The sequence below is a fragment of the Podarcis gaigeae genome, assembly GCF_964106915.1.
Source record: "Podarcis gaigeae genome assembly, chromosome: 1".
NCBI classification, from domain to species: Eukaryota; Metazoa; Chordata; class Lepidosauria; order Squamata; family Lacertidae; genus Podarcis; species Podarcis gaigeae.
In genome coordinates, this window is record NC_139678.1 from 124,431,425 (window position 1) to 124,459,255 (window position 27,831).

Below are 27,831 nucleotides of genomic sequence, written 5' to 3' on the forward strand. Positions count from 1 at the left end.
ATCCATAATAGCTGGGGAAAATACAGTACATTGGATTACTATGATTGTTTGTCTTTCACTGGCACTAAATTATATTTCTGTTCTACTCGGGCCCTACTCTGACACTGCATATTTTAATTAGGTAATTTCTAAGGAGTAAGATTGCTCTAGTACCTATGCGCTAATTTACAGGGAGGCCCAGTGTCCCTTTTGTTCTGGAGGGGAAGCCTTATTTTATTTTATTTTTTATGTGTATTGTTTGATGGAATAAGTTTGATGCAATATGTTAGACTGATGTGCATTTTTATATCTACTTTGTATTTCTGTATGTATTGAGGCCTATGGCTCTGAGCAGTAAACATTCTTACCACTCATTAAAAAGGGATTTTCAGACATGGAATATTGTTAGTATAATAATAATAATAAATTTTTATTTATATCCCACCCTTCCCGGTTCAGAAAACCGGGCTCAGGGCGGCTAACAACAAATTTAAAACACTTAATTGATGCAACAAAAAACAGCATAAAATACAGTATAAAACGTGAATAACAATAAATCCAGAATTCAAAACTCAATTTAGGGGGGAAATCCATCCATCCAATAAACATTAGATGATCACCAGGGCTAGCTGGCTAAATTAGTCCTATTTGGGCCAGTGAGGAGACCAGGGGAGAATTAGCTGTGGGGTCCCAGAGTGGGTAATCTTCATAAAAAGGGGAGGGGGAGGGGAGGGGAATAAAAGATCAGGCTAAGTTCAAATTGAAAGCCAGGCGAAATAGGCCTTAATGTCTTACAGGCCCTGTAAAAGGAAGTTAAATCCTGCAGGGCCCTGGTCTCATGTGACAGAGCATTCCATCAGGTCAGAGCCATCACTGAGAAGGCCCTGGCCCTGGTGGACTTCCTTAGGGCCTGGGACCTCTAAACTATGATTATTCATGGACCTTAAGGTCCTCTGCGGGGCATACCAGGAAAGGCGGTCCCATAAATACGAGGGCCCTAAGTAGGTAATCAGTGGCCTCCCAGTCTATATGATGCTCCTTTATTTTATTCCCTTAACAAAATTACTTTACCACCTGATTGTGGCAAAACCTCCGAGTTTTTCGCCATGCCTGTTACAGGATCTGATGTAGTACAGTCTCAAGTCCTTCCAGACAAAACAGACTAAGATGCATGGTCAGCGTAGACAGAAATTATCAGAGCCTCACATTAGCCTGTTCCCTTTCGGCACAACCTCCCGGTAGTATCACACATCTACCAGAACTGTTCTGCTCAAAGCAAGCTTGGAAGGTAGTTGTGTTCCATAAAAGCAGGAACTCTAACTGCTGACTACTTGGTCTGCCTGTGAACTTGCAGGTAGATTACTGTATTTTTCGCTCTATAAGACGCACCAGACCACAAGACGCACCTAGGTTTTGGAGGAAGAAAACAAGAAAAAAAATATTCTGAATCTCAGAAGCCAGAACAGCAAGAGGGATCGCTGCGCAGTGAAAGCAGCAATCCCTCTTGCTGTTCTGGCTTCTGGGATAGCTGCGCAGCCTGCATTCGCTCCATAAGATGCAGACACATTTCCCCTTACTTTTAGGAGGGAAAAAGTGAGTCTTATAGAGCAAAAAATACGGTATTCCTTGTCGAGCCTAACAGTGGGTGTTATGAATCATCCTGTGTCAATTTTCTTTGGATGTTAACGGGGACCAGACCTGTAACTGGGGGAGAGTTCTCACACTACATTTCTTACTGCAGAAGTACGTATTAGCATGGGGAACCTGCTGGCATAAGTGGCCCGTGGCAACATACAGAATGTTCTGGGTGCTGTGGCCCTCAGTACCATCTGATCCTAGAAAAAGGAAGCCTCTTTTTTTCCTTAAAAAAAAGGAAAAAAGCATAAGTTCTCCAGCTAACAAGATTCTTCAGCTAACTGCGCTTCCAGGAATGTGGTCTGGAGAAACAGGTAAGACTTCCGAAGAAGCCAGGAGGAGGAAAGACAGGCAGGAGTTCTTAGGCAGGAGCCTAGGGAGAAGATAAAAGGAAGACAGCTCAAAACCAGGACAAGGACTAAGGAGAGGAAAACATGTCCCCCTTAGTCCTAGCCACTCAACACCCATTTTTCATGCTCTGCACACGTAGCATGAAACCCCCCAGCTTCTGAAGGAATACGGAACGCAGGAAGAGAAGATGAGGAAAGGCAGGAATGAGTGAAAGAGGGCCGAGGAAAGGAGGTGGTGGAAAGTGAGAGGCTGGCTGCAAGCTAGGGATGATGGGAGTTGTAGTCCAAAAACAGCTAGAAACCCTGATCTGAAGCAACGATGGGGGACCTTTTCCAGACCAAGGGTTACATTCCCTTCTGGGCAACTTCCCAAGGCGGGGTCATATACCTGCAGTGAGCAAGGCAAGAGGCAAAAGTGGGAGGAGCCAGGAATGCAAATATTACCTTTTAATGGTAGCTTACGTTTCTACACATAGGGTGCAAGTAGGGCCAGCGAACTGTACAGCCCAGGGAGAAGGGATGAGAAGGTATAGCCTGGGGTGAGTCTCAAGGGCAAGATGGAGGCGGTTGCAAAGCCACATATAGTCCCTGGGCCTGAGGTTTTCCACCCCAGACCCAAAATATAACTTGTTTTCATGAGGAAAGGTGTCCCCTCCTGGTTCTTTAGTCTTCATTTTGCTATGAGATGTGGAACACCATTTCCTCACAGGGAAAACAAATACACTATAGACCTTTTAAAATGCAGACCCTTCTACTCTGGCATCCAATTCTATTGAATCATGCAATATACACCTCCTTTCCCCGTGCCATACTGGGCACAAACAGAGCTTTGCTTTCACATTTCACCCAGCTTGCTATACGAGAACCAAAAAACAAAAAACTCAGTAGCTAGGCTTGCCTATATGTATAGCTAATAAGACATAATAAAAACTTTTTTAAAAAAGGAACAAACCATGGTCTTTTTTTCTGGGCACTTGTTTCATTTCAAATAAATATAAACACATTTAACATTAAAAGTATGAACATTTTCTAGTCTGGAAAAATAAACTGTGATCAACACATCATCCATCAGTTACAAATGTCAAAATGTCTACTAGAAATTTGTGTCTTAAAGTGTACAATACAGCCAAAGAAGACTCTTTAATTACATAAAAGACTTTTGTGTGCACGTGTGATTAGAAAAGTTATTTGAATTTTCACTTGCATTATTAAAAAAATAATACATCTTCCCATTTAAGATACTGAAGCCTTTTGGTCCTCGTGGTTTAGATGGTTAGTTCTTTGTATTTTAAGAGTCTCAGTCTTCTTTCCGTACATCTTTCTCAGGCGAGGAACAGGGTCCATTTGACCTAGAAGCTTTGGCAGAAGGAGTAGATATTCATAATGCAGATGTTTAATAAGAAAGCTGATGTCAGCAGGCCTTTTTAATATATTGCAATTGCCTTATGTAGTTCCTGATGATTGGCTTTTTTTTTTTTTTTACTTTGCCTGTTTTGGTTTTATCTGCTGTGTATAGCTTTAGCACAGTAATAGTAATTAGAGACAACAGCAACATGATGTAGCCCAGATGTTGCAGAATTTTAAAACCAGAAAATGCTCAAGATAAAAAAAATACAACTTATAAACACTAAAGTAAAGGGGGGGATAATTCATTTTGGCAAACAACAAACATTTAGGTGCATTATAAATGTATAGCTGATTTTTCTCAAACATATCATTGCCTTGACAGCACAGGCAACACATTTCCAGGGATTCTTAACTGAGAAGTGCAAATAGCCAAGCAAGATTGTGCCAAATAATGAAAAAGGAAGGCAAATAATGTCTGCTTTACCGATAATCTCTTTGCTGCGGGTGGATATGTGCAATGACTGAGGCAAGCAAGATTTGGTCCTAAAACTTTCAAATTGCCAATGAAATTGTGGCTGAAGTCTTTTAAAAGTGCCTTTTGTGTACTTAAGTGCTTAATACATCTCATGTAGAATTTAGAAGTTTTAATTTCCGTAGAAAGTGGTGATACTGGCAGTGCAGTGCTTGCAAACAACACAGAAACGAAACGAAAAAAACAACCTGTGGCTTTATCTTTGGTTTGTATAACAAAGATATCTAAAAACGAAGGCTAGATAACTATAGGTAATAAAAGTGAAGAGAGATGGAGAGTTTCTTCCCATGATCTAGAAATACTGTACTGGAAAAAAAATGTCTTCATATTAGCAGTATACCCTAGCTAACACCGTGATATGTACACAACAGTTCCCCTGTTTACTTGTGCTGTCAAAAGGAATAGGGCAGCTTTCGCTTTCTGCATACAATAGGAGGTAGAGACTTCCACAGGAGTCACGAGGACCTATGGAAAGCAGGACAGCTGGAAGGAGCAGAACATTAACATGAATGCATTTCAATAAAAACCAGTTTTCTTAAAGGCTCTGTTTAACGGCAACTGTAAGCCTTCCGTTGCCTAACTGTACTCATTCCAGTCAAAAGTGAAGGTCAACTGTAATTCTGGGATTCATTGTCCTTTATTATTATTATTTTTTATTTTTAAAGGAAAATACCAACTTAGATCCCAAATGCAACTGAGGAAAAGGGCATTGAATGCCGAAGTCAAAATGTTTCCGAATCAGAATCGTTTTCATTGTATCCATTTTCTGCTCCTACATCGTTACTTAAGGGTTTGCTATAGGAGTCAATGGCGCTGCTCGCATTTGAGCTATTGCAGAGGTGAGTCCTGCTCAAATTGTCTTTTTTAAAAGAAACGAAGTTGAGAGCCGTCATTGTACTGGAAGGAGAAAAAGGCATCATGGTAGCCAAAATGAGTGCCAGGCAGTCAGCCACGTCTTTGTTAGGAGCGCAAGCCAGGGCTGGCGTATGACCTGGGCACAAATGCAGACAAAGCAATGGTTAGTACTGGGGAACTACGAAAAGACCTGAGCATTCCTGAGATACATCTCCAGATGGGTTTATAGCCTGGAGATGTATGTTTAGTCACAAATCACAGCAGGCAAGGCAGTGTTACACTTTAAAATTAGGCATGCTGGGGACGTACACAATTCACAAAGAGGTTTTAAGCTAATCTCATTACAAGCAATTTTTTTTTTTTAAAAAAGAAAAACAGCAGGCAACTTACAGCCTCCACAAAAATGAAATAAACACAGGTGAACCAACATTCCACGAGGACAATATAAATTGAAAGCAACTTTAATGCACCAAGACGTATTTAGCCTCAAATATCATGTGAGTAACTCTCATTCTGAGAACAATGACTTTCATTCCAAAGCAACTGCGTAATGATATTTGACTGTTTTAGAATCATAGAGGCATTTATTTTTATGGGCAAATAATTTCACAAAATAAGTCGTTGAGACGAATGGATGGATGATTAATTCTAGGCTATTTACACTGCCATTAAGCAAACAGTATTTTCATTAAGGAAGATTGCAGAACTTATTGAAATACACAGTAAATGTAACATAGGCCCTACGGAAATGAAATACATGGAAGCCACTGCATAGAATCCAAATACTTAATCTCAACTAGAGCTGAGTAATTTTAAGCAAAATGTGATAAGAGCTGAATCTCTTTATACTCAAGCAGATCATTATTGTGTTGTACAGTGTAGAAACAATACAATAATAAACTGCTTATATACATTGTGAACCAGGCTTTGGTATATGCTGATGAATTCTTCATGAAAATAATTCAACTTTCTAGTCTTTAAACCCTGTGATGCAATGGAGAGAGTGTTCTGCCAGCACAAAATGCCATCCTTTACAGTTCACGGTTATGTTTGGTAGGCTGTGGGCCAGCATTATCTACATGACGAGAATGCTGCACAAGTTTTTAGGGAGCTTGGCTGTGGTCCTCCCCACAACAAGACCATATAAAGGTTTTTTAATTAAGCCAATGAATTTAAAATCCCAGGACCACTGGTACATGAACCTCCATAGATTGAGCAAGAATTATCCATTCATACAGGGCACCTATTGGTGCTCTACTTATCTTTTGGGAATGTTCTAAAATACAGGTTTTTTTTAAACACTTTCTGCTCTTAATTAAGGAAATTACAAGATATTTATTACCAAAGGAACCTAGTGTTATATTTTTTGGTTATCTTAAGGCTCCAGTCAATGTCACCGACTTGGAAGTGGTTGTTAACCTACTTATAGCTGCTCAAATATGCACTGTGGCAAATTTGGGGGCGGGGGGGGGGCTGTTTTGTTATCTAAGCTAATATTATCTAAGCTAATTTATTACAGAAGATTGCCAAATGAGCATGGAATGAGTAAGTCTGTTGAGAAATGGATTCTGAGAGAGTTTTGGAACAGCAAGCATCATGATAACGTTCGACCACAATCTCCTTTTGCTTTACTACAAAAGACCCCTGCTTGACTGATTCCCTTTATTTTCCTCTTTATTAGTAGGCATACCATCTCATTCTGTGTATATCCATTTGTATCTGAATTAGTGTTCGTGTGTGAATATTAGGCAGGTTCAATTTGTAAGAAAACTATATGTTTGTTTTAAAAAATATTTACAAAAAGTATTCGTATGACTATTGAATGAAGATGAGATTAAATTCCAAATTACTCTGTTATTTGGCCTGCATTTGGCCTGCATTTAGTTACATCATTAATACTGGCCATCTCTAGGTGTTCAAGGGTGGGATACATAGAGTGGCCTTAAGTGTGCTCAGAGACTTGTATGTGTCCAGTGAGCATTTAATATTTATATTTTTATGCCAAAACCCTTACACCATATCTCAAAGGGTTTTGAAACTTCCTTCAAACTTAAAAGTGGTTTGCCATGCAGCACTGGAGAACTTTTGTATAAGAAACCTATATCCAAAACCGCCGTGAGTGTGTAGAGTTTATCGCATGGCATTTTGGATCCTGCTCAAGGCGTTTTCAGTATCAGATCGCCATCCATCCAGCAATTTGCTTCAGTGCCAAAAGTTCAAAGCAAAAAGTGATTGGCTGTACAGACTTCAGTTTGACATAATACTACTGAGAGATGGAACTCAAAAGAGGCTTTCAATGAATGGCAGCGCTACTTGAATACTTAAAATCACGTAATATTTTCTGCATCTACGTCCACAGGGTGGCAGTAACTTTCTTTGCGTACCACATGTGGTCAGAATTGGAGACAGTATGATCTCAGAATGAATAAGGAAACAGTTAAACTGCTGGATCTCTCCGCTCTCCTGAGCATGCTTTGATTAGGCATTTAAAACACAGCACTCTTCAGTCAAAGAAGTTAAAATTTTTTGATGCCTTTTGTGCAACTAGAAGATTCTAATTCTTACTGCGTTAAAGAATGACTGGTAGCCGTCAGGGAGGGCAAAACGAAGCAAAGAAGGAAAATAAGCTATTGTGTTTTATCTACGCTAAAGAAAAATGTGCTTTGGTGATGATAAAAATAACTGTTTAACAAAGTCATGCTGAACATCTTATTACAATCAGCATTGTCTAACCTACTGGTCTGTATTTTAGAAACACACACGTGTTGAATAATGATGGACAGTTATTCTTCATGAGTGTTTTCACTTACCATTTTCATCTATGGCTCGTACACAAGCCCCTTTCGCCAGCAACTCCTCAACTACCATCTTCAAGCCATTCTGTGCAGCAATATGAAGAGGTCTAGAAAACATAACATCTAGATTCAAGTAGGCTTGATGCATTTCAAAAGGTCTGTTGGGATATTATGCAGAGCACGCTCACGTGCTTAAAGTATAGGATACCAGAAATTCTTTTCTGGACAATTTCAACATGTACTTATCATAGAATCTTAAGAGTTGGAAGGGACCCAAGGGTCATTTAGTTCAACCCCCTGCAATGCAGAAATCTCAGCTAAAGCACCCATGACAGATGGCCACCCAACCTCTGCTTAAAAACATCCCAAAACCAAAACCCAAACATGAACAACAGATTTATAGAACGCAAAAAATAAGTAGACTTTTAAAAACACTAAATGTCAGTTTGGGTCAACAAAAAATAAAAGTTCATTAGGTTATACTTACGTTTGTAATGCATTATTTTTTGCATTGATAAGGCTCTGTTCTTGTATCTTGTCAAGTATCAACAAGGCACATTTTTCATGTCCCTGGAATACATAAATGCATTTATCTTCTCGCTTTAGGAAATGATGAGGATCTGACAGTATTTAAGACTCAGTATGCACAGCCCCCTTTTATGCCATCACAGGTTAGCTTTCTGTAATCTGATCCAGGCGAATTTTTAAGGAACGCTATCAGATATGAGCAGACGAGGAGTGAATTGCATACGAAAACTGGGGAAATTTATTAGAATGAGAGCAAGAACACCTGGTGGATCTTTTATCTGTAAGTGTGTGTAATCTCTGAGCAGTGCTAACCTCAGATCAGCACATATGCTAACCACAAGCCTGTTGTTCACTCCCCAACCAAAGTCATGGAACCATATTTTGGAGACACGGTCAAGTTGCAACTATTTTATGTTTCCCCCCTGGCAAAAAACTGTGCCACCAGCTTGACGAGGTGACAGAGCTGCCCTCAGCACCCCAGGGGATTCCCCCCGAATTGGCAACAGTGTCAGGGGGACAATGCTACCTCCAGCTTCATTCCCATTGGTTTTTTTTCCCATCACAAAGTAGGAAGAAAGCCACTGGGCTGCTGGTACCAGCTCTGCCACTGTGTCAAGTTGCAACAAAGCTTTTATCCAAGAATAAATCTGAGAAAGAAAGTACCGTATTTTTCGCTCTATAAGACGCACCAGACCGCAAGACGCACCTAGTTTTTGGAGGAGGAAAACAAGAAAAAAAATATTCTGAATCTCAGAAGCCAGAACAGCAAGCGGGATCGCTGCGCAGTGAAAGCAGCGATCCCTCTTCCTGTTCTGGCTTCTGGAATAGCTGCGCAGCCTGCATTTGCTCCATAAGACGCACACACATTTCCCCTTACTTTTTAGGAGGGGAAAAGTGAGTCTTATAGAGCAAAAAATACGGTACCGTAGATTCTGGCGTATTAGGCAACTGGGTGTATAAGACGACCCCCAACTTTTGCTGTTCAGTTTTAGAGTTATAGAGTTTGAGCGCCACCAGGGGCAGAGCGCGCACCCCTCTGCCGTTGCAGCAGCAGCCCAGGCGAGGCGTTTGGCGGGGGAGCACCGCACTCCGAAGGACTTTTTGCGCCCCCTTCTGTGCGGAGGGAGGAGGAGCGACAGCAGAAGGAGCACCTCTGCTCACCGGCTTCCTCTCCTCCTTCCCAACACATATACCCGGCGTATAAGACGACCCCCGACTTTTGGGGTGATTTTCCAGGGATAAAAAGTCGTCTTGTACGCCAGAACATACGGTAAATACCCTCTGCCACTCCATATACAATGGTGACCCCCAATATACTGAAAAAATAAATATGAGTATATTTTATCCAATCTGTGATGATTATTCCACTTTCAGCCTACTCCTCAAAATGAAAAAAACAACAACTATGAGCAGCATCCTTCGGCCCAGTTTATTCTCTGGCCTTTGGTGTTGCCACTAGCAAATAGCAAAAGTCAACAATAAAATACAATTTCCTCTTCAGTTTATCTCAAAATGCACCAAAAATAAAGGGTAATGATTTTGGAGCAGTGTTGTTTTAGGCTTATTTGTTTGCACTTTTGATCTCCTCCCCACCTACTCGCCCATGTCAGTCACTGATTGATTTTCCATAACCCTCCTTCGTAAGATAGTACTAGTTTTCAAAATTATTCCCAGTGTTCAGAAGATATACTGGCTAAGTTTAGCATTCAGTTGGTTCAAAGATTTGCAAAAAGCATTAGGAAGAAACTAACTACACAATCAGAGGGGTACACCCCCCTTGTTTTTATGGTGTTGGGTTGTTTTAAAATTGTTTTTCATGTTGTAACCCACTCTAGGCCTTATGATGAAGGGCAAACAACAAACACAAGAAACTACTTTTTATCATGTCTTCATTGCACACACAGCCCAATTCACGTGGTAAATCTGGGTTTGCAAAAGGATTTCCATATGTGCAGTGCAACTTCCACTCCATCTCCCCTCCCCTCCCCACCTGTCACCCCAAAATTTGCTCTGGACAGTCAGGGAGGGGGAATTCAGGGTGCACAGGGAGAGAAGAAAGAGGGGAAGTTTGTAATCAAAATTCCATGCGTGATCAGGATGACTTTACTGAGTACCAAGTGCCTCTGATACAAGTATCATTATTTTGTCACACTTTTAATGATGTCTTCTACACACATGCACACACACAAACACACACAAATGCTTTTAAACATACTTTACTGCTAGCCAAGTGCAAGGATGTATTCGAGTTCTTATCTTTCAAAGTTAGATCAGCCTTCGCGCTGTTCACCAAAAAATCTAAGATACAGAAAGAAAACAGACCACACAATTACTCTCAGGCAGTCAAATTACCTTCAATCTCCGTTCACAGAATATCCCATTTCCTAGTGTGCTCCTTGCATTTCCTAAAACTAACGAGACTCTAGTCCCGTACACCCTAATGAAAGTCTTGGCAAAGTAGCGTTTTGAAGTGAAATCTGGAGTGTCTGTCGGTGACATAAGCAGCAGCAGAGCTGTATGAAGATGGCTTTTTCTTGCTAAACACAGAATATCTGTAGACCTGTACAAAGGTATTCATTCTCATCAGTTCCCAGCAGCCAGGTACTTACCTACAGCACCTACGTGTCCTTTTTCAGCAGCCATCGTAAGTGGTGTTTTCCCTGAATTATCCGCAGCATTTACTTGTGCATTGTGGCTTAAGAGAAGCTGCAAGCATTCTACGTGGTCCGCGAAGGCTGCTGCGTGAAGTGGTGTTCTAAGAAGAAATAACACCTTTTTTTTAGACACTAGAGAATTTCTTACTAGTATTATTACTTACCGTACTTTTCCGTGTATAAGACTAGGTTCTTTTACTTTAAAATAAGGTTAAAAATCTGGGGGCGTCTTATACACAGATAGTGCATATGCCCGTTTTCTAAATTTGGGGCCCCCAAAAGTAGGGGGCTTCTTATACATGGGGGCATCTTATACACAGAAAAATATGGTAGTTCTATTCCACTGCTAAGTCCAAGCTAACAACTTTTCAAAACAATGAACCCAATAATTCAACATTAAAGGGGGTGGGATGGCAGGCTGCTACTCGGATGAGAACATTGTTCTGTGGATGACACAAGAAACATGAACACATGGGATGCATGAAGTCCACTTTCATTTCATTTCTCCCATGATTTCAAGTAATGAGTTCAAGAAGGTTTTTTTGTTTGCTTGTTTTGTCCCACTGCTTTATCCGGAAAATCCCGTGGTTTACTGCTGAATCGGAACAAATATCAGTTGGGTTTTCTGTGGATTCAAGTCCCCCCCCCCCATTTCAGCAGTAAACAGCTGGCTATCACAGGGAAAGTGACAGGACAAAAACAAACAAACCCACTCTCAGTCCCTTGACTTGAAATCACGGGACCAAAGAAAGTATGGTTGGGCCTAAGTCTTATCTTAGAGAACTGAGAAATCTGTAAGCCCTGATTTTTTCAGGGGACCATCAATAATGTATTTCAAACATATCTTAATGGGTTCAGTTGAAAACAAACACACAATCATTATCCGAGCAGTCCTTACCTTCCTTTGTCATCTTTACAATTGACAATGCCAACACCAATGGTCCCAATGAGTAGCGACGCACAATTTTCATGATCATTGATTCTATTGAGAAAACAGGTTTGCAAATTGGAACTCTCCTTTAATAAGTCATTCATTTCATAAACATACATCCTTTCCCCCTGGTTGTACTTCTGACTCAACAAAGCCTAGGCAACAAGTCTACATCAAGGGCTACTGTCAATGTCAGAGGCTGTATGCTTCCAATGCTGTAGCACTCAGTTCCTGCATAGAAAAATATGCATAGAGGAGGGAGTTTGCACCTGCGGATATAAACTGTACCTGAAAAGCTCTTCCACAAGTTATGATGAATGCGTATAAGGAGCCAGCAAAGGTATGTAGGCACAGTCCCACTCTCTTTTTTTTAATGTGCTCCCTGTGTATAGCTCTGACACACAGATGAGGATTCACATTCAGTAAAAACTCTGGCAGGAATCTGACTGAAGTGCTTTTCTTCTCCTGATGAATTAGAAGCTAGTTTTATATGAACTTGAATAAGATGTAGTGTTCAAATGTCATTCTTTATTCCTAAGCTTCTCTGTGCAAGTAAAGATTTCAGGCAATACTAATACCACCATTTCTAATGGGTAAAGTAAAGGTAAAGGGTCCCCTGACCATTAGGTCCAGTCATGGCCGACTCTGGGGTTGCGGCACTCCTCTCGCTTTATTGGCCGAGGGAGCCGGTGTACAGCTTCCGGGTCATGTGGCCAGCATGACTAAGCCGCTTCTGGCGAAGCAGCGCAGCGCACGGAAACACCATTTACCTTCATGCCGGAGCGGTACCTATTTATCTACTTGCACTTTGACATGCTTTCAAACTGATAGGTTGGCAAGAGCAGGGACCGAGCAACAGGAGCTCACCCCGTCGCGGGGATTCGAACCACCGACCTTCTGATTGGCAAGTCCTAGGCTCTGTGGTTTAACCCACAGCGCCACCCGCGTGGGTGCTACATGCTACTAATTAGTACATGCTACTAATTTCAGTGGGTTTTTGTCATGGGTAAATATGTATAGGATCGCAGTCATGGCGTTTGACTTTTCTTGGTACTTCACACCAAGAGATGTTAGTTCCTTCTAGTTATTAAAAAAGAGACACTGACCACATTCACATTTCTCACTAAACCATAGTTTAGTGTGACATGTACGAACTAGAATTCTGGTCAGTTTTGAAACATGCTAACTTCAAACCACTGGCCATGAAGCTGGCTTGTTTAAACTGACCCTAATTAGGGTAAACCACAACCCCCAGTTCAGATGCAGCAACAAGCTGATTTTAAAGGAAACAGAAAGTAACTTTTTCCAAAGTTCACCTTCTGGCTACGTGGGAGAAAGGGTAGCGAGGAGGGTGCAAGCCTGAGGCTCATTCTAGAGCCCATGCATGCCGCACTAGTTGGAATTTGCTGCCAAGTCCCACACTAGTTGGAATTTGCTGCCAAGGAGTGTGGTTGAGTCTCCTTCTTTGGAGGTCTTTAAGCAGAGGCTTGACAACCATATGTCAGGAGTGCTCTGATGGTGTTTCCTGCTTGGCAGGGGGTTGGACACAATGGCCCTTGTGGTCTCTTCCAACTCTATGATTCTATGATTCTAGTGTGACAAGTTAACATGGCCAGTGTGGGGAGGTAGCGGTAATGTTATCCAACACATCCCTGGCAAAAGTAAAATTACTGCTTCTACAGAGGGCTTTATACTGTTTCTATTTAAAAGATCAGAGCACAATGTGAAATCTAGGAACATAGCATGTAACAGAAAAGCTGACAATCAAATCTGAAAATTATGGTGGTGCGTTCTCAAATACGAACACTATAATCATTTCTAGATTATATTTATTGACGTGACAGAGTGAAGAGTTCATAACACAATAACTGACAAGCAGGGGAATTAGGCAGGGCTGTGGCATTCTGCAACCTTTATTCCTTTTGTCCTTAGAGTGACTAAACCCGCATTTATGAATTTGCCCTAATTTTAGTTAACACCAAATGCCTTGAGGTTATTATGTGACAAATGTACATTCCTACACCAATGATTTGAGAAGGGGAGAATTTTAACACCAGACAGATATATGTATTTTTGGACATGATCCATATCGTCTCTAGAAATTTTCTGCTGCTGTATCCCTAGTTTAGCGTGACCTTCTGTTAAAGCCACAAGAAGTGAGATTTGATGCAGCTGTTTCTACTTACACAGCACAGTGCAATGGAGAGAAAGGGTTCCCGATAAAGTTGCGGAAAGGTTTCTGTTCCAGCAGTACCTCTATACAGCCTTCATTACCTGTAACAAATTGGGTGATTTCATGTTACAAAAGTGCTTCAGGATTGCTTGCAACTGAATAATAATAATAATAATAATAATAATAATAATAATAATAATTTATACCCCGCCCTCCCCAGCCAAGGCCAGGCTCAGGGCGGCTAACAAGCAATAATAAAAACAAATTGAATGAATACAACTTAAAAAACAAGATTAAAATACAACATTAAAATACTGAAACATTAAAATAGCTTATTTTAATAAATGAAATAGCTTATATAACGCAAATTAGCACTTCAGCATACAGTCGTACCTTGGTTTTCAAATTTAATCCATTATGGGAGTCTGTTTGGCTCCCGGAACAGTTCAAAAACCAAGGTGCAGCTTCCAATTGGCTGCAGGAACGTCCTGCAGCCAATTGGAAGCTGTGCCGGACGTTCAGGTTCCGAAAATCATTTGAAAACCAGAACAATCACTTTCAGTTTTCAATCGGGAGCCCAAATGTTTGAGTTCAAAGGTGTTCGGCTTCCAAGGTTCCACTGTACTAAGGTGCCTCATACAGAGTCAAACTGCTGGTTCGTCTACCTGTATTCAGATTGGAACACAGCTATCGCTTTGATTATGTTCTCCAAATTTTCTGATGAAGCTTTGGTTCAAAAGATGCACATAAAAGTGCATACATTTGCACTGTGAAACATGTAAAAATGTGTATTTTAGGGGAATGAATGACCGGAAAGAAGTGCAAGTTTTGGTGCTTTTGAAAAAATAGAAATACCTTTTAACATAGAATTGTTCAACCCCCTGCAATGCAGGAATAACGAAGAGACAGAATGGAGCTATGATTGAGTCCACGCGGACACGGAACAAGCTGCTCCATCCCTCCTTAATTCTGCTTTGTGTTGTGATTATTAGAATGCGGTGCCTGGCATTTATTCACACTTGCAGTATCACACCTACAAGATTGCCTGACTGCTCTTCTGGGTTTAGAAAAGGCTGCAATCCTGGCTTCAACTTTACTTTGAACTCCACATCAACCTTAACATAGTACGCTGCAGGGGGGGGGACTTACCATTATAAGAAGCCCAGTGCAAAGGTGTATAACTCTGATTATCTTTAAAATTGTAGTCCCCTTCTGAAAGCGCCAACTGCAACAATTCACTCAGCCATGTGGCATGACCACGGGCTGCTGCGTAATGTAGAGGTGTCCTGCCTCTGGCGTCCTTACACATTATCAATGCTTCTTGTTCCAACAGCATTTGAACACACTCCTCATGCCCTGTCATAATCTGATTCAAAACACACATGCATAAATATATGGTGAGGGAGGACATTCAGAAGAGAACTGGATGGGGAGATGTAAGAAAAACATTTTCAATTGGTGTTTGACACAGTTAAGGGGGCAACTTCATGAAGATTGTGCTCCTGAAGTTAAATCATGAGGGAAACTAAATGAGAATGATGGAGAGGTTGCAAACAACTTGTTTTCATATGTGGTGGGAAGAGTCCTGTGGTGGGTGAGCTACAGGGGCAGGCCAGAAATCACAACAAAAATACATCCATTACTCACAGAGACCCTTAAACATAGTCCCGCTTAGTATGTTTGAAAGATGTAACAAATCAATTTTGTCCAAGAAGTAGTGGCAGCATGGTTAGAAATGGCTAATGTGATAAGTATTGATGGCCATCACATGCAATCCAGTTCTAAATTCCTGTTCCATTGTTGTACATCATGTAAGAAAATTAATTTAAAAATAAAAGGAAAGATTCATCGTAGCAAATGTAGTGGAGCGGCATACACAAATAAGCCACCCGTTGCCCATTTGTTTCACATGCATGGAAAACATGGCTTTCAGCTTTTAAGGATACTACTGCCTGACTTAAAGAGCTGAATGCAAAAGAAAGCACCATGTCTGCATTTCTGAAAAATGATATCCCTGGCTTCTTTATTGTGTTGTTTGTAAGAATACACCCACGCTTTACACGAATTATGTGGCCAGTGAAGTTACCACTTCGCTTGCCTAAATGAATTAAATTGGTAGCATCAGCCACACCACATGGTGACTCAACACAGATCATTGTGGTTACCACCTCAGAGAGAGGTTACCACCTCAAACAAGAGATTACAAAACAAAAAGAATGTTGAGGGTAATGCACATAAAACATTTCTTAGGGACAGGAAATGCTGGGACCGTGTTCCACAGTGTCAGCACCAAAACAACAAGCCCAAGTCCACTTCTCAAGAGCATACTGTAACATGCACACATACTGGGCGGGATTCAAGTAACGTATCCTGCTAATGGAAGTGTGCGCAATGGGACTCTCCTTCTTGCCTCCCCTGAGCCACCCACTCCCCCAAAATGACTTGGGGGGCTCAGGGTAACCTTGAGAACAGCATACGGAGGGAAAGAGGGCGGACAATTCCATCTGGCATGCTGAAAAGCTTGTGGTGATGCACAATTGCCATGGCACTATGTTGGATTCCTCCCATAGTTTTTGTTACCTTTTATTCTCTCCTCCAGTTAAAAATGTTGAAGCTTTTAATTGTCAGCAATTTAAGCGCACGCGCACACACACACACACACACACACACACACACAACCTTTCAATAGAAAACACGACTTGTGGAGTTTTTTGTTTAAGAAGAAAAGTTCATTTTACTACATATATTCCATATCCCTGATTGTTGTTGTTTTTTTCCTTCTCATGGCAATTCTCTTTTAAATAATTGCCTTGGTTTTTTTATTAGAACATAAAAGTTGCTTGGCTGAACTGGGCCCAGATGCATCTGGAAGATCAGGAATGAGGAACCTATTGCCCTCTAGATGTTGGTACTTTAGTTGTTGGGGTGATGGGAGTTGATCCAACAACATTTATACTTTGTTTTGGTGGTCTGTACTCATGTTGAACACTATTATGTATGTTTCAGGCAGAATTTCAAAAGGCATGCAGCAGACACATAGGACAAAATGTTCTAAAATCAGCAGTTACCCCTCGATGTAAAGCAGTGCATCCTAAGGAATCAGCTACATCCACTGATGCTTCTTTTTCAAGTAACAAGGCGACAGCATCTATGTGCCCATAAGCCACAGCTAGCATCAAGGGAGTTCTAAGAAATGAGAGACAACAGCAGTTTTAATCTTACTTCTGTGGTTTTTTTTATTCAACATGCTATCCAAAAGGACCTGCCATTTTCACCAGACTTTGCAATGATACTCCCTCTTTCCAACATTCTTATTGCATCCCATACTTGCATCACATAATTCCAGATATCCGATCCACAGATATTTCTAAACTGAGCAGCTAGTGTAGCCTTCCACAGACTACAATCCCCATCATTCCTGGCCTCGTTGCCTGGGGCTAATAGGTACTGAAGACCAACAACACACAGGGCCATTGTATTGGGTTACCCCAGCATGGTGTAGTGGTTAAGAGCGGTGGACTCGTAATCTGGTGAACCGGGTTCACTTCCCCGCTCCTCCACCTGCAGCTGCTGGGTGACCTTGGGCTAGTCACACTTCTCTGAAGTCTCTCAGCCCCACTCACCTCACAGAGTGTTTGTTGTGGGGGAGGAAGGGGAAAGGAGAATGTTAGCCGCTTTGAGACTCCTTAGGGTAGTGATAAAGTGGGATATCAAATCCAAGCTCTCCAAACTCCAATATGAATCAGAGTCTGTTTATTCAATCAGGAAAATCAAGTTGTGAAGGTATTTATACACTGCAACAATTTCAGAGTTTTACTGATATTGTCCCATGGGAGTGTGGGGGAAGAGAGAGAAACAGGCTAAACCCTTTCTCCCTAGCATGTTATATTTCCAAGTGCTGGGGTCTGGCTTGCTTTCTTTCTTTCTTTCTTTCTTTCTTTCTTTCTTTCTTTCTTTTCGCAGGACAACATTTGCACATAAATTTCCCACCAAGCCAGAGCCTAAAGTAGCACATTTCAGGAAACTACTACATATGCTCATTGAATAAACTAGCCCCAAGAAAGAGATCAGAGAGTGCAGAGCAGGCCATCACTCACACAAACTGCTCTGCCTCCAACCAAAAGCCTGGAGGCTCAGGAGGAAACATCAGAAGTGATGCCATGGCTGCCCCACTTTCCCCAGTGTCGGAAACCTCACTCAGACTCCTGGTAAGGGCCAGCCTTGGAAACAGATCCCAACTATGTCAACAACATCCTTCAATGCACCCCCTTACTCTTGCCTCTGTACGTTCTTAATGTGAAAAGTAAATAAAGCATTGCCCTCGGGGAGACCGTTGCAAAACGTTTAGCACCTGCACCCCATTTACCAGCAGTGGCCTGGTCTCCATTGACAAAAGACCACACAGAGAGGTTGTAATGGAGATGCAAGAACAGTACATACACTGCATCACTCTTCCCCCTTGGAGTCTCAGCAAAATCCCGCCCCCCCCGGGCTCTTCCTGCCTGTTGGAATCTTTGCTGGTAGCTTATATAATAATAATAATAATAATAATAATAATAATAATAATAATAATAATACCCCGCCCATCTGGCTGGGTTTCCCCAGCCACTCTGGGTGGCTTCCAACTGAATATTAAAAACAATACAGCATCAGATCAGACATTAAAAACTTCCCTAAAGAGGGCTGCCTTCAGTTGTCTTTTAAAAGTAAAATAGTTGTTTATCGCCTTGACATCTGCTGGGAGGGCGTTCCACAGGGCAGGCGCCACTAACGAGAAGGCCCTCTGCCTGGTTCCCTGTAACCTTACGTCTCGCAATGAGGGAATCACCAGAAGACCCTCGGCGCTGGACCTCAGTGGAGACGCTCCTTCAGGTATACTGGACTGAGGCTGTTTAGGGCTTTAAAGGCCAGCACCAACAATTTGAATTGCGCCTGGAAAAGTACTGGGAGCCAATGTAGGTCTTTCAGGACTGGTGTTATATGATATTGGCCGCTGCTCCCAGTCACCAGTCTAGCTGCCGCAATGAGGGAACCGCCAGAAGGCCCTCGCCGCTGGATCTCAGTGTCCGGGCTGAACGATGGGGGTGGAGACGCTCCTTCAGGTATACTGGACCGAGGCCATTTAGGGCTTCAAAGGTCAGCACCAACACTTTGAATTGTGCTCGGAAACGTACTTCAGAAGCAGGTTGTCGAGGTACTGCCCCCCCAATCATTTTCAGCGCGGCTGTTTTGCCTAAGTCTGGAAAGATCAGAATATCCTCTAAAAGAATTAATCTGTGTGCTTCCAAGACTGAAATAATTAGTGCAAAATGCACAATTCCAAACCCAAAGCTGCTTCCGTGCTGCAGCTAACTTTATAAGAAACAGAAGCAGCGACTACCAAGAGTCTATTACATTATTTGGATTATGATCTGAATGCTAGTGCTTAAGGTGTTCCCAATATCACACATGTCACGCAAACAGATAAAAACAAAGTCGACTTACTGTCCTTTCGCATCGGTCACATCAGGGTTATCTGCTACTTCTAACAAAAGCCGCAAACATGGAGTGTGTCCGTTGATAACTACAAAAAGGGAAAACACTTTAGCATTCTGAAAATAAAGCCTAGATGCTCATGCACTCTTACATCTAGTTATTCACAGCTGTCCCAGATTCTAGGCGTTTTCTCCTAAAGTGTACCCCAAAGGAAGAAAGAGATGTTCCCTTTAGCACTTGAATATATGGATTTATATCTAGCGGGAATCAAATGGCCAAAAGATCAGTTGGTATAGTGCAGGGGGAACACATGGGACGCAGGTGGCGCTGTGGGTTAAAGCCTCAGCGCCTAGGACTTGCCGATCGAAAGGTCGGCGGTTCGAATCCCTGCGGCGGGGTGCGCTCCCGCTGCTCGGTCCCAGCGCCTGCCAACCTAGCAGTTCGAAAGCACCTCCAGGTGCAAGTAGATAAATAGGGACCGCTTACCAGCGGGAAGGTAAATGGCGTTTCCGTGTGCGGCTCTGGCTCGCCAGAGCAGCGATGTCACGCTGGCCACGTGACCCGGAAGTGTCTCCGGACAGCGCTGGCCCCTGGCCTCTTGAGTGAGATGGGCGCACAACCCCAGAGTCTGTCAAGACTGGCCCGTACGGGCAGGGGTACCTTTACCTTTACCTTTTAGGGGGAACACATATGGAGGGGAAACGAAGGCAGACAAGGAGATATTGTAGAGATGGAAAAGGAAATGGGGGGGGCGACTGAGTCAGGGAGAGGGGGCCTGCTGAACAAGAGGGCACTCCCCCAGTAGATATAGGTATAAAGGTAAAGGGACCCCTGACCATTAGGTCCAGTCGTGGCCGACTCTGGGGTTGCGGTGCTCATCTTGCATTATTCGCCAAGGGAGCCGGCGTACAACTTCCAGGTCATGTGGCCAGCATGACTAAGCTGCTTCTGGCGAACCAGAGCAGTGCACGGAAACGGTGTTTACCTTCCCACCGGAGCGATACCTATTTATCTACTTGCACTTTGACGTGCTTTCGAACTGCTAGGTTGGCAGGAGCAGGGACCAAGCAATGGGAGCTCACCCCATCGCAGGGATTCGAACCGCCGACCTTCTGATCGGCAAGTCCTAGGCTCTGTGGTTTAACCCACAGCGCGACCTGCATCCCAGATATAGGTATAGAATGCACCTATTTGTATATAGTGGGTCAACACAGGTGCCTGCATTTTTTGACTGTCCTTGGTGGCATAGCAATGGAAACATCTTGTGGGGGACAGTGTCCCCAAAGAGCCACAACAAGCTCCTGACGTCAAAAAACGTAGCATTGCGCCACCAGTTGTAATAAAGAGAGCATCAAAATGTTGAGTGTGTGCCTGCACACACACACATCCAGCATGCTCAAACCCGGTCTGAGTGAACCGATATTATCATACACTAGTGGCAAAAATTGTGGAAACCTTTTGGGAAAAGTTTATTTCTGAAGTTTGATGGCTCATAACACAACTTTTTTGGGAGTAATACCATAAAATTATATACCAATGGAAAGATAATTTAATGAAGAATGTAATTCAACAAGGTTTCTTCAATTATCTGTATTCTATCAAATGTTATAGCCAAATAACCAGAAAAAGGAGTGTTTAGAGAGCCCATCAGGTGTCATCTTGTTTTGGCAATGATGGCTCATAACACCACTTCTGGGGTGGGGGGAGTAATTCAATAAAATTATATATCAATGGAAAGATAATTTAATGAAGAATGTAATACGATAACTTTTATGGAGGATTATTTATTACAACATAAATAAGGAGGCCATTTGTCAGTGTGTTATGTGATTGCTATCAAGTTGGTTGGGGTTTTTTGTTCTTTCATTTAGTGAGCTTGTAAAACGTAATAAAATTAAAGAAATGGCGCAAAGCGTTGACTGGTCACCCAGAAAGTGATGTAAAATAGTAATATTAAGTGAGCAAGGCTACAGCTGTGAATAAATTAGAAGAAAAGTTGGTGGAAACTTAACCAGAGGTGGCATTTCTAAATTTCTTAAGAGGTATAAGGAGACTCAGTCACTACAAAATCAAACTGGTAAAGGCAAGAAAAGGTGCACAACAGCAAGTGACGATAGAAGAATTGAGAGACTGTGCCTATGTGATATAAGAAAATCATCTGGGTGTATACAAGATGACATGGCGCAATGTAATACGAAGTTGAGTGCAACGACTGTTTGGCGCAGTCTGCAGGAATATGGTCTAAATGCTAGAATTTATGAGCCATCATTGCCAAAACATATGACACCTGATTGGAAATACACTTCCAAAAGGTTTCTACAAGTTTGGCCACTAGTGTATGGTGTACAAATTTTATTCAGCCAATAGAGGTCTCTCTCAGACCATGTTGAGGTGCTGCAACATGTCAGTACAAAAGACTGCACTTGTTTGTTTGGTACAATGCAGATAAATACACTGGAGAAACAGCAGCATGTATTCCATACCAAACCAGAATATAGGAAAAAGTAACATGTCAGCACTTAGTCATCAATTACAAGTGAGTTTGTGTGAATACAGAATGGATTGCTTCAAAAAAGGCCTAATAGCCAGTTCAGTAAGTAATGATAACTGTTAATAGTCTCAAGGGGGTAAGGAAGGAGTACAATTTATTGACGATCTTTGATCAAGATTTCTAGCACAGGCAACAAAATAGGTTCAATCTATGTTACTACTGGAAGGGGCCCAACCATCGCTTCGGTGTCTGCTGAATTTGTTTCCCACTGCTAAAGAGGTAAGGTATCCTTTGGTCTAAAAAAGCGACTTGCCTCTTCAACAGCAAACACTCTATACAGTGGTGCCCTGCAAGACGAATGCCTCGCAAGACGAAAAACCCGCTAGACGAAAGGGTTTTCCGTTTTTCGAGGCGCTTTGCAAGACGAATTTCCCTATGGGCTTGCTTCGCAAGACGAAAACGTCTTGCGAGTCTTGCGATTTTTTTCGCTTTTTTCTCCCTTTTTCTAAGCCGCTAAGCCGCTAATAGCCGCTTAATAGCCGCTAAGCCTCTAATAGCGTTAATCCGCTAAGCCGCTAATAGGGTTGCTTCGCAAGATGAAAAAACCGCAAGACAAAGAGACTCGCGGAACGGATTCTTTTCGTCTTGCGAGGCACCACTGTACATGTTCTTAGCAACATCGGAAGCTGCCTTGCGCTGAGTCACGCTCATCGGTCCATCTGACTCAGCACTCCCAACAGGGATCTCTTCTCAAGCTAAGTAGCTGCACTATCACCAGGCTACAACCCTGCCCCATTCTTCTCTTCTCTGCATGCTGCTTACTTGCACTGCAGCCAAAACATACAAATTGCAGCATCTCACTGACCTGCGGCATGAAGTGGGGTCCGTTGGGTGACGTTATCTTTCACCATAACAGAAGCCCCCTGGTTGATGAGCGCTTCCACACATTCAGTGTGTCCCTTAAATGCAGCCAGGTCCAAGGCAGTATGTCCTTTCTCATCCTTAATATCCAGATCTCCCAGAGACTGGAGAAGCACCTCCAAGGCTTGATGATGACCATTATAGGCCTAGAGGTCAAAAAATTACTACTTCAGGCCAAAGCACTTCATAAGCATTTTACGTATGGGAGATAGTCCTTATTATAATAATAAAAAATGAACACAGTGAAGAAAAACCCCACCTCACCCTCCCACTATGTATAAGGGTCTGGTGACTTCTGTTTCAGTGTATCTGAAGAAGTGTGCATGCACACGAAAGCTTACACCCGGAACAAACTTAGTTGGTCTCTAAGGTGCTACTGGACATTTTATTTTTATTTTTATTTTTTTATTTCAACAGTGAACACAAGTCATTATACCGGTGATATAGCTCATTTCATGCTGTTTTGTCTTGAAGCATCTGGTTTCATTGCATTTAGTATTTACCATACCAACTTTTAGTTTCTAATGCTTTTATCTGACATGACACTATTGCAAGATACCATGAAAAACTGATTAAAATCATTATGCAATGACTTAGTGAAAACTGGGTCGTAGTGATTACAGGAAACACATCAAGTTACAAATACTCTCCTCTAGAAGCATAAAAAGGTAAAGGTACCCCTGCCCGTACGGGCCAGTCTTGACAGACTCTAGGGTTGTGCGCTCATCTCACTCTAGAGGCTGGGAGCCTAAGTATGTACAATTGCAAACAATCCACATACAAGTTATGAGATCTATGTTGCAAGAGATTTAGGTTATATAATGGCCAATTCTATATTATCTTGATCAACTTTAGGTTAATTTAAAAAAACAAAACAAAATGGGAAATGGTCAGAAGCTAAACAACAGATACTTTTAACAGCACAATCCTGTGCTTGTCTACTCCACTATGTTCTGGTAGTTTTACTAATCCTATGCAATCCTATGTTTAAGATTGCAGCCTAAGGGCACCTCCAGACTTTCAGTGTTTTGTAGGTGGGATCCAAGCACATACCAGACTTCAGTTTTGCACAATTAAAGTGCATTAATGGGCTCTGTCACCCTAGCACAACAGATACACTTTTAAAAAGGAGCAGACTTTTTGCAGTTAGGAAAGTGACAGGGAAAGTGTGGGATGAATGAATAATGGGAAAACATCCTGCAAGCAAATCAGGATGAATGTGGGGTGAATGCTCATTTTCATATAGCCACCTAGCAAACAAATCAGAAAGAATGCTCAATAAGGAATGGATGCAAATCAGAAAGGGTGCTCAACAAATGGGTTGCCTATGGGAGCGTTTAGTGGAGCTGCTACTGGATATCTAAGAAGCACTGAGCTTAGTTTGCATGCAGTTGTGGCTAGATACAGTTTAACACAATTTTTATGGTTCTCAGTTGAACAAGAACAATGCTCCTTTACAGACATGAAAATTTGTGAAATTATCATTGAAATTCACGTATTTTGTTATCGGACGTTTCAACTCTCATTTTAAAAGGGTTTTTAAAAAATGAAATGCTCACTGCATACAACTGCAGCACAAGTGTAGATGAAGATCTCTTATGAAAATTAAATTTGGATGTGTATTCTCTGCATTTATCCAGAGTAGCTTGTAATTGTAGTGTTGTTGTAATTTTGGGTTTGTCCGTTCAGTTGACAAAATAGGGCTTTAATGCTGAAGAGGCAAATACAAAATTATTTCTATCTTACATTCATTCTAAAATCTTATTTTCATCAAAGCTAAAAGCTGCAGCATTTCAAATAGGATTAAAAATTCTAATTATTTCATTGATGTGGAATTCCTATGAATGTTAATGAGAACAGAATATGCAGGAAGGTATGCATTAAAATTCATATTGAATTTTTTGTTTTAAGCATATGAGATAGACTGTTGGTTAAAGATGACATGTGTTCATGTTCATATCCTTTTCTGCGGGGAAGTATATTCATATTAACTCAATTTACTTTCCTTTATTTCAAGTAACGACATAAACTAGATGAAAACGAAAACGAGGCCTTCAATGTGATAATAGGGTATTAAAAATGTGCAATCTGATTCCCGGCACCACCTGAGATTAAAGTTAATTTTTATTTTAGGGCTGCATCAAAACAAAATTTGTAGCCTTGTTTGCAGGCTGCAAAACGGGATGCCCCCTTATTTGTTGATGCTTAAAAGGCTTAAGCTTAAGCCTATGCTTAAGCTTAGCATAGTATACTCATTGTACAGAGGAAGGAATTGGACTACAATTACCATGAGTCCCAGTGTCAGGAGTCCAGGTTCCCAGCTTGATGACACAGTGAGCATAGCTAATTAAAAAGGAGGATTTAATTGCAAAAACAAACAGGTAGCTCCGGACAGCTCTAACAAAGCCTCTGCCAGCATCACTCAAGATGACCCTTCTGAAGACTCCTTCCGGTGTTGACAGAAGATACTGAATTTAGGACCCTTACATCTCTTGTTTAGCTTCCTATCTAGCAGCCCTCCCATTCGCCGACTCTTCAGACTTAGTAGATCAGCTCCAGCCTCTTCCTGTTCAGAAAGACTGTCTCTCGTTCACACCTGTTTGTGCTTCCTGAGAGCTTTGGCTGTGTTCCAGCCTGCTCTCACCTACTGCCTTATCAGCTTGCCATTCAAGATCAGGAAGAGCCGAAGTTTGCAGCTGTCGGCTCTCTCCTGCCTGAGTAAAATCTAAGCTTCTCTGTTCCGGGCTGCTTTCTGTAGTTGGCTCCAAACCATTGCTTGGAGCTGGCTCATTCCTGACACCCAGCTAGTATGGTTGGTGGTCAGGATAGCTCAGTTGGTACATGAGACTCTTTATCTCAGGGTTGGGAGTTCAAGTCCCACCTTGGGCAAAATATTCCTGCATTGCAGGGGGTTGTACTAAATGACCCTTGTGGTCCCTTCAGACACTACAATTCTATGATTCTATGACCATACACAAAAGGAACACTGGGGGAATGGGCATTTTGAGTACCTCATTTAGTATCCTCCTTTTTCTTTCCAGCAAGAAATCCTATATATTGATAGCATATGTATTCTCAAGTGCATGTGTGCTGCTGTAACCAAGACGGCACCAACCATGTACTTGAGAAAGGGATCAGAACCCCCAAGTACAAAAAACAAAATACTGGCGGGGGTGGGGTGGGGGAGAATCCTAAGGGGGGGGGGAGACAGCCAAACACCTTGTACGTTGTTATTTGAGTTAGGCAGCAATGTAATACCGAAACTGAGTACTTACAGCTAAGTGCAAAGGGCTTTTTGTAGCTGTTGAATCGGATTCCTCAAAAATGTGGCTTGTTTTCTCCAGAAGCTACAACAAATAAAGAAGTGACAGAGCTTTGTACCTCTGCTGAAATGATAATGCACATGAAAGAGGATGATTGACAAAACATGCATGTTTGGGGGAAGCGGGCATATCAGAAAAGATTAATTTGATTTAGTCTTCAGGCTAAATAATACCCCCCTGAGTTAACGGAAAACACCTGTTGTTGATGCTGCTGCTGTTATTTTATATTGTATTTATACCAGTTTGATATTGTAAGCTGCTTTGGGCTAAGGAAAGAGGAGTGCAAGTACCTAAAAATAATATTTTTAAAAAATGTATAATATAAACCAAAACCACACAGACAACTGGATTTAGATACTACTGACAGCAGGACAGAGCCTTTAATCAGCTTATCTCGTAATGAATCTTCACCGTTAATGGTGGCACTTTTCCAAAACAAAAAATAAAGCCAGCGTTACGATTATACTCAACACTAATGTTATTGTTATGAACTTTTTGCCTGTGTATAAGCTTCATTCCTATAACCATTTCCTTATAAGTTACCACACATAGGAATGCTGTCTACTATTCAGTGAACTTTAAGTCTTCAGCTAGAATTGAGAAAAGGAACACACACATATCACAGAGACAGGCAGCCAGAGCCATGGATGGAGGAGAAATTTGCTTCCTTTAGGATTTTAATGCAAACATACACATTTTGCACTTCCTGAAACAATATCTGAAACCCAGCTATCCTTTGAAATCTGTGCTTCTCTGAATTTTGCAGAGTGATTCTCCAACCGTACCAAAACGTGTGTATTAGGGGAAAGTGAGCCTAAAAATGTATAACTGAAAATATAGAATGCATCCCATAAGTCGCTTGCAGAAAGGGGTGTATCAGGCAAAATTGCACACAAAAATGCGTATATCAGACGAAATTTGCACTACAATCCAGTCAGGATTTCACAAGGTCTTTAAAAAATAATTCGCAAACTGCATCAGAAATGTATAGAACTCAGCATAAGGCTGGAAGAATGAGAACCTGAGAGAAACCAAAATTGAGAAGGTTTGCCCAACTCGAGCCAGAATTTTCACTGAATAAATAATAAGATTTATTATTATTATTATTATTATTATTATTATTATTATTATTATTATTACTACTACTACTACTACTACTACTACTACTACTACTACTGCTACTGCTATAGATATTCCAACAGTATTTTTGGCATCCCTAGCACCAGCATGCTTGTTCCTAGATCCCAACCTTTGAAAAAAGTGAAACAAAGGCTATATGCTTAACCTTTTGGAATACAGTGGTACCTTGGGTTAAGAACTTAATTCATTCTGGACGTCTATTCTTAACCTGAAACTGTTCTTAACCTGAAGCACCACTTTAGCTAATGGGGCCTCCAGCTGCCGCTGCTGCACAATTTCTGTTCTCATCCTGAAGCAAAGTTCTTAATCCAAGGTACTATTTCTGGGTTAGCAGAGTCTGTAATCTGAAGCGTATGTAACCCGAGGTACCACTGTACTACACTATTTGTCACTATTTTTTGAAGTTATATGATTCTGATTCTCATTGCTTTATAGGCTATTTGACTCTCGATTGCAAACCCTTGTTAGTCCCCAAATTTAACAAGTTAACACTCTCTAGTGGGCACATAAATAAAATGACTGTAAACTGTATTCTCTTTGTCATCTTAGCATGCACTTCTTCCAAGAGGCCTTCTGAAATGAAAAGTTAATTTTATCTCAATTACCAAGGTGATAACATTTATCAGCGCATCACCCAATCGTTCAAAGATTAACCCAGAAACTTGTAAACTATTTTCCAAGCAAAGCAGCTAAAAGTTCCTT

At 41.6% G+C, this 27,831-nt stretch overlaps 1 protein-coding gene across 7 annotated transcripts in view; it reads right to left on the reverse strand.

Moving 5' to 3' along the window:
• Window positions 1-1,847: 1,847 nt before the first annotated feature.
• Window positions 1,848-27,831, reverse strand: part of ANKRD44 (ankyrin repeat domain 44) — a 153,398-nt gene continuing 127,414 nt past the window's right edge. For 5 of the 7 annotated variants that reach the window (XM_083706087.1, XM_083706084.1, XM_083706086.1 and 2 more), the window contains 12 exons: window positions 25,942-26,013; window positions 22,611-22,812; window positions 19,264-19,342; window positions 16,848-16,965; window positions 14,929-15,145; window positions 13,793-13,880; window positions 11,574-11,657; window positions 10,631-10,776; window positions 10,237-10,319; window positions 7,981-8,063; window positions 7,509-7,600; window positions 1,848-4,834 (listed from right to left, as the gene is read on the reverse strand). In XM_083706087.1, the coding sequence (XP_083562213.1) occupies window positions 4,566-4,834; window positions 7,509-7,600; window positions 7,981-8,063; window positions 10,237-10,319; window positions 10,631-10,776; window positions 11,574-11,657; window positions 13,793-13,880; window positions 14,929-15,145; window positions 16,848-16,965; window positions 19,264-19,342; window positions 22,611-22,812; window positions 25,942-26,013 (1,533 nt within the window). In that variant the 3' untranslated portion in view covers window positions 1,848-4,565. The remainder of the gene's footprint in view (window positions 4,835-7,508; window positions 7,601-7,980; window positions 8,064-10,236; window positions 10,320-10,630; window positions 10,777-11,573; window positions 11,658-13,792; window positions 13,881-14,928; window positions 15,146-16,847; window positions 16,966-19,263; window positions 19,343-22,610; window positions 22,813-25,941; window positions 26,014-27,831) is intronic. The other 2 variants (XM_083706089.1, XM_083706088.1) reach the window with 1 other exon arrangement.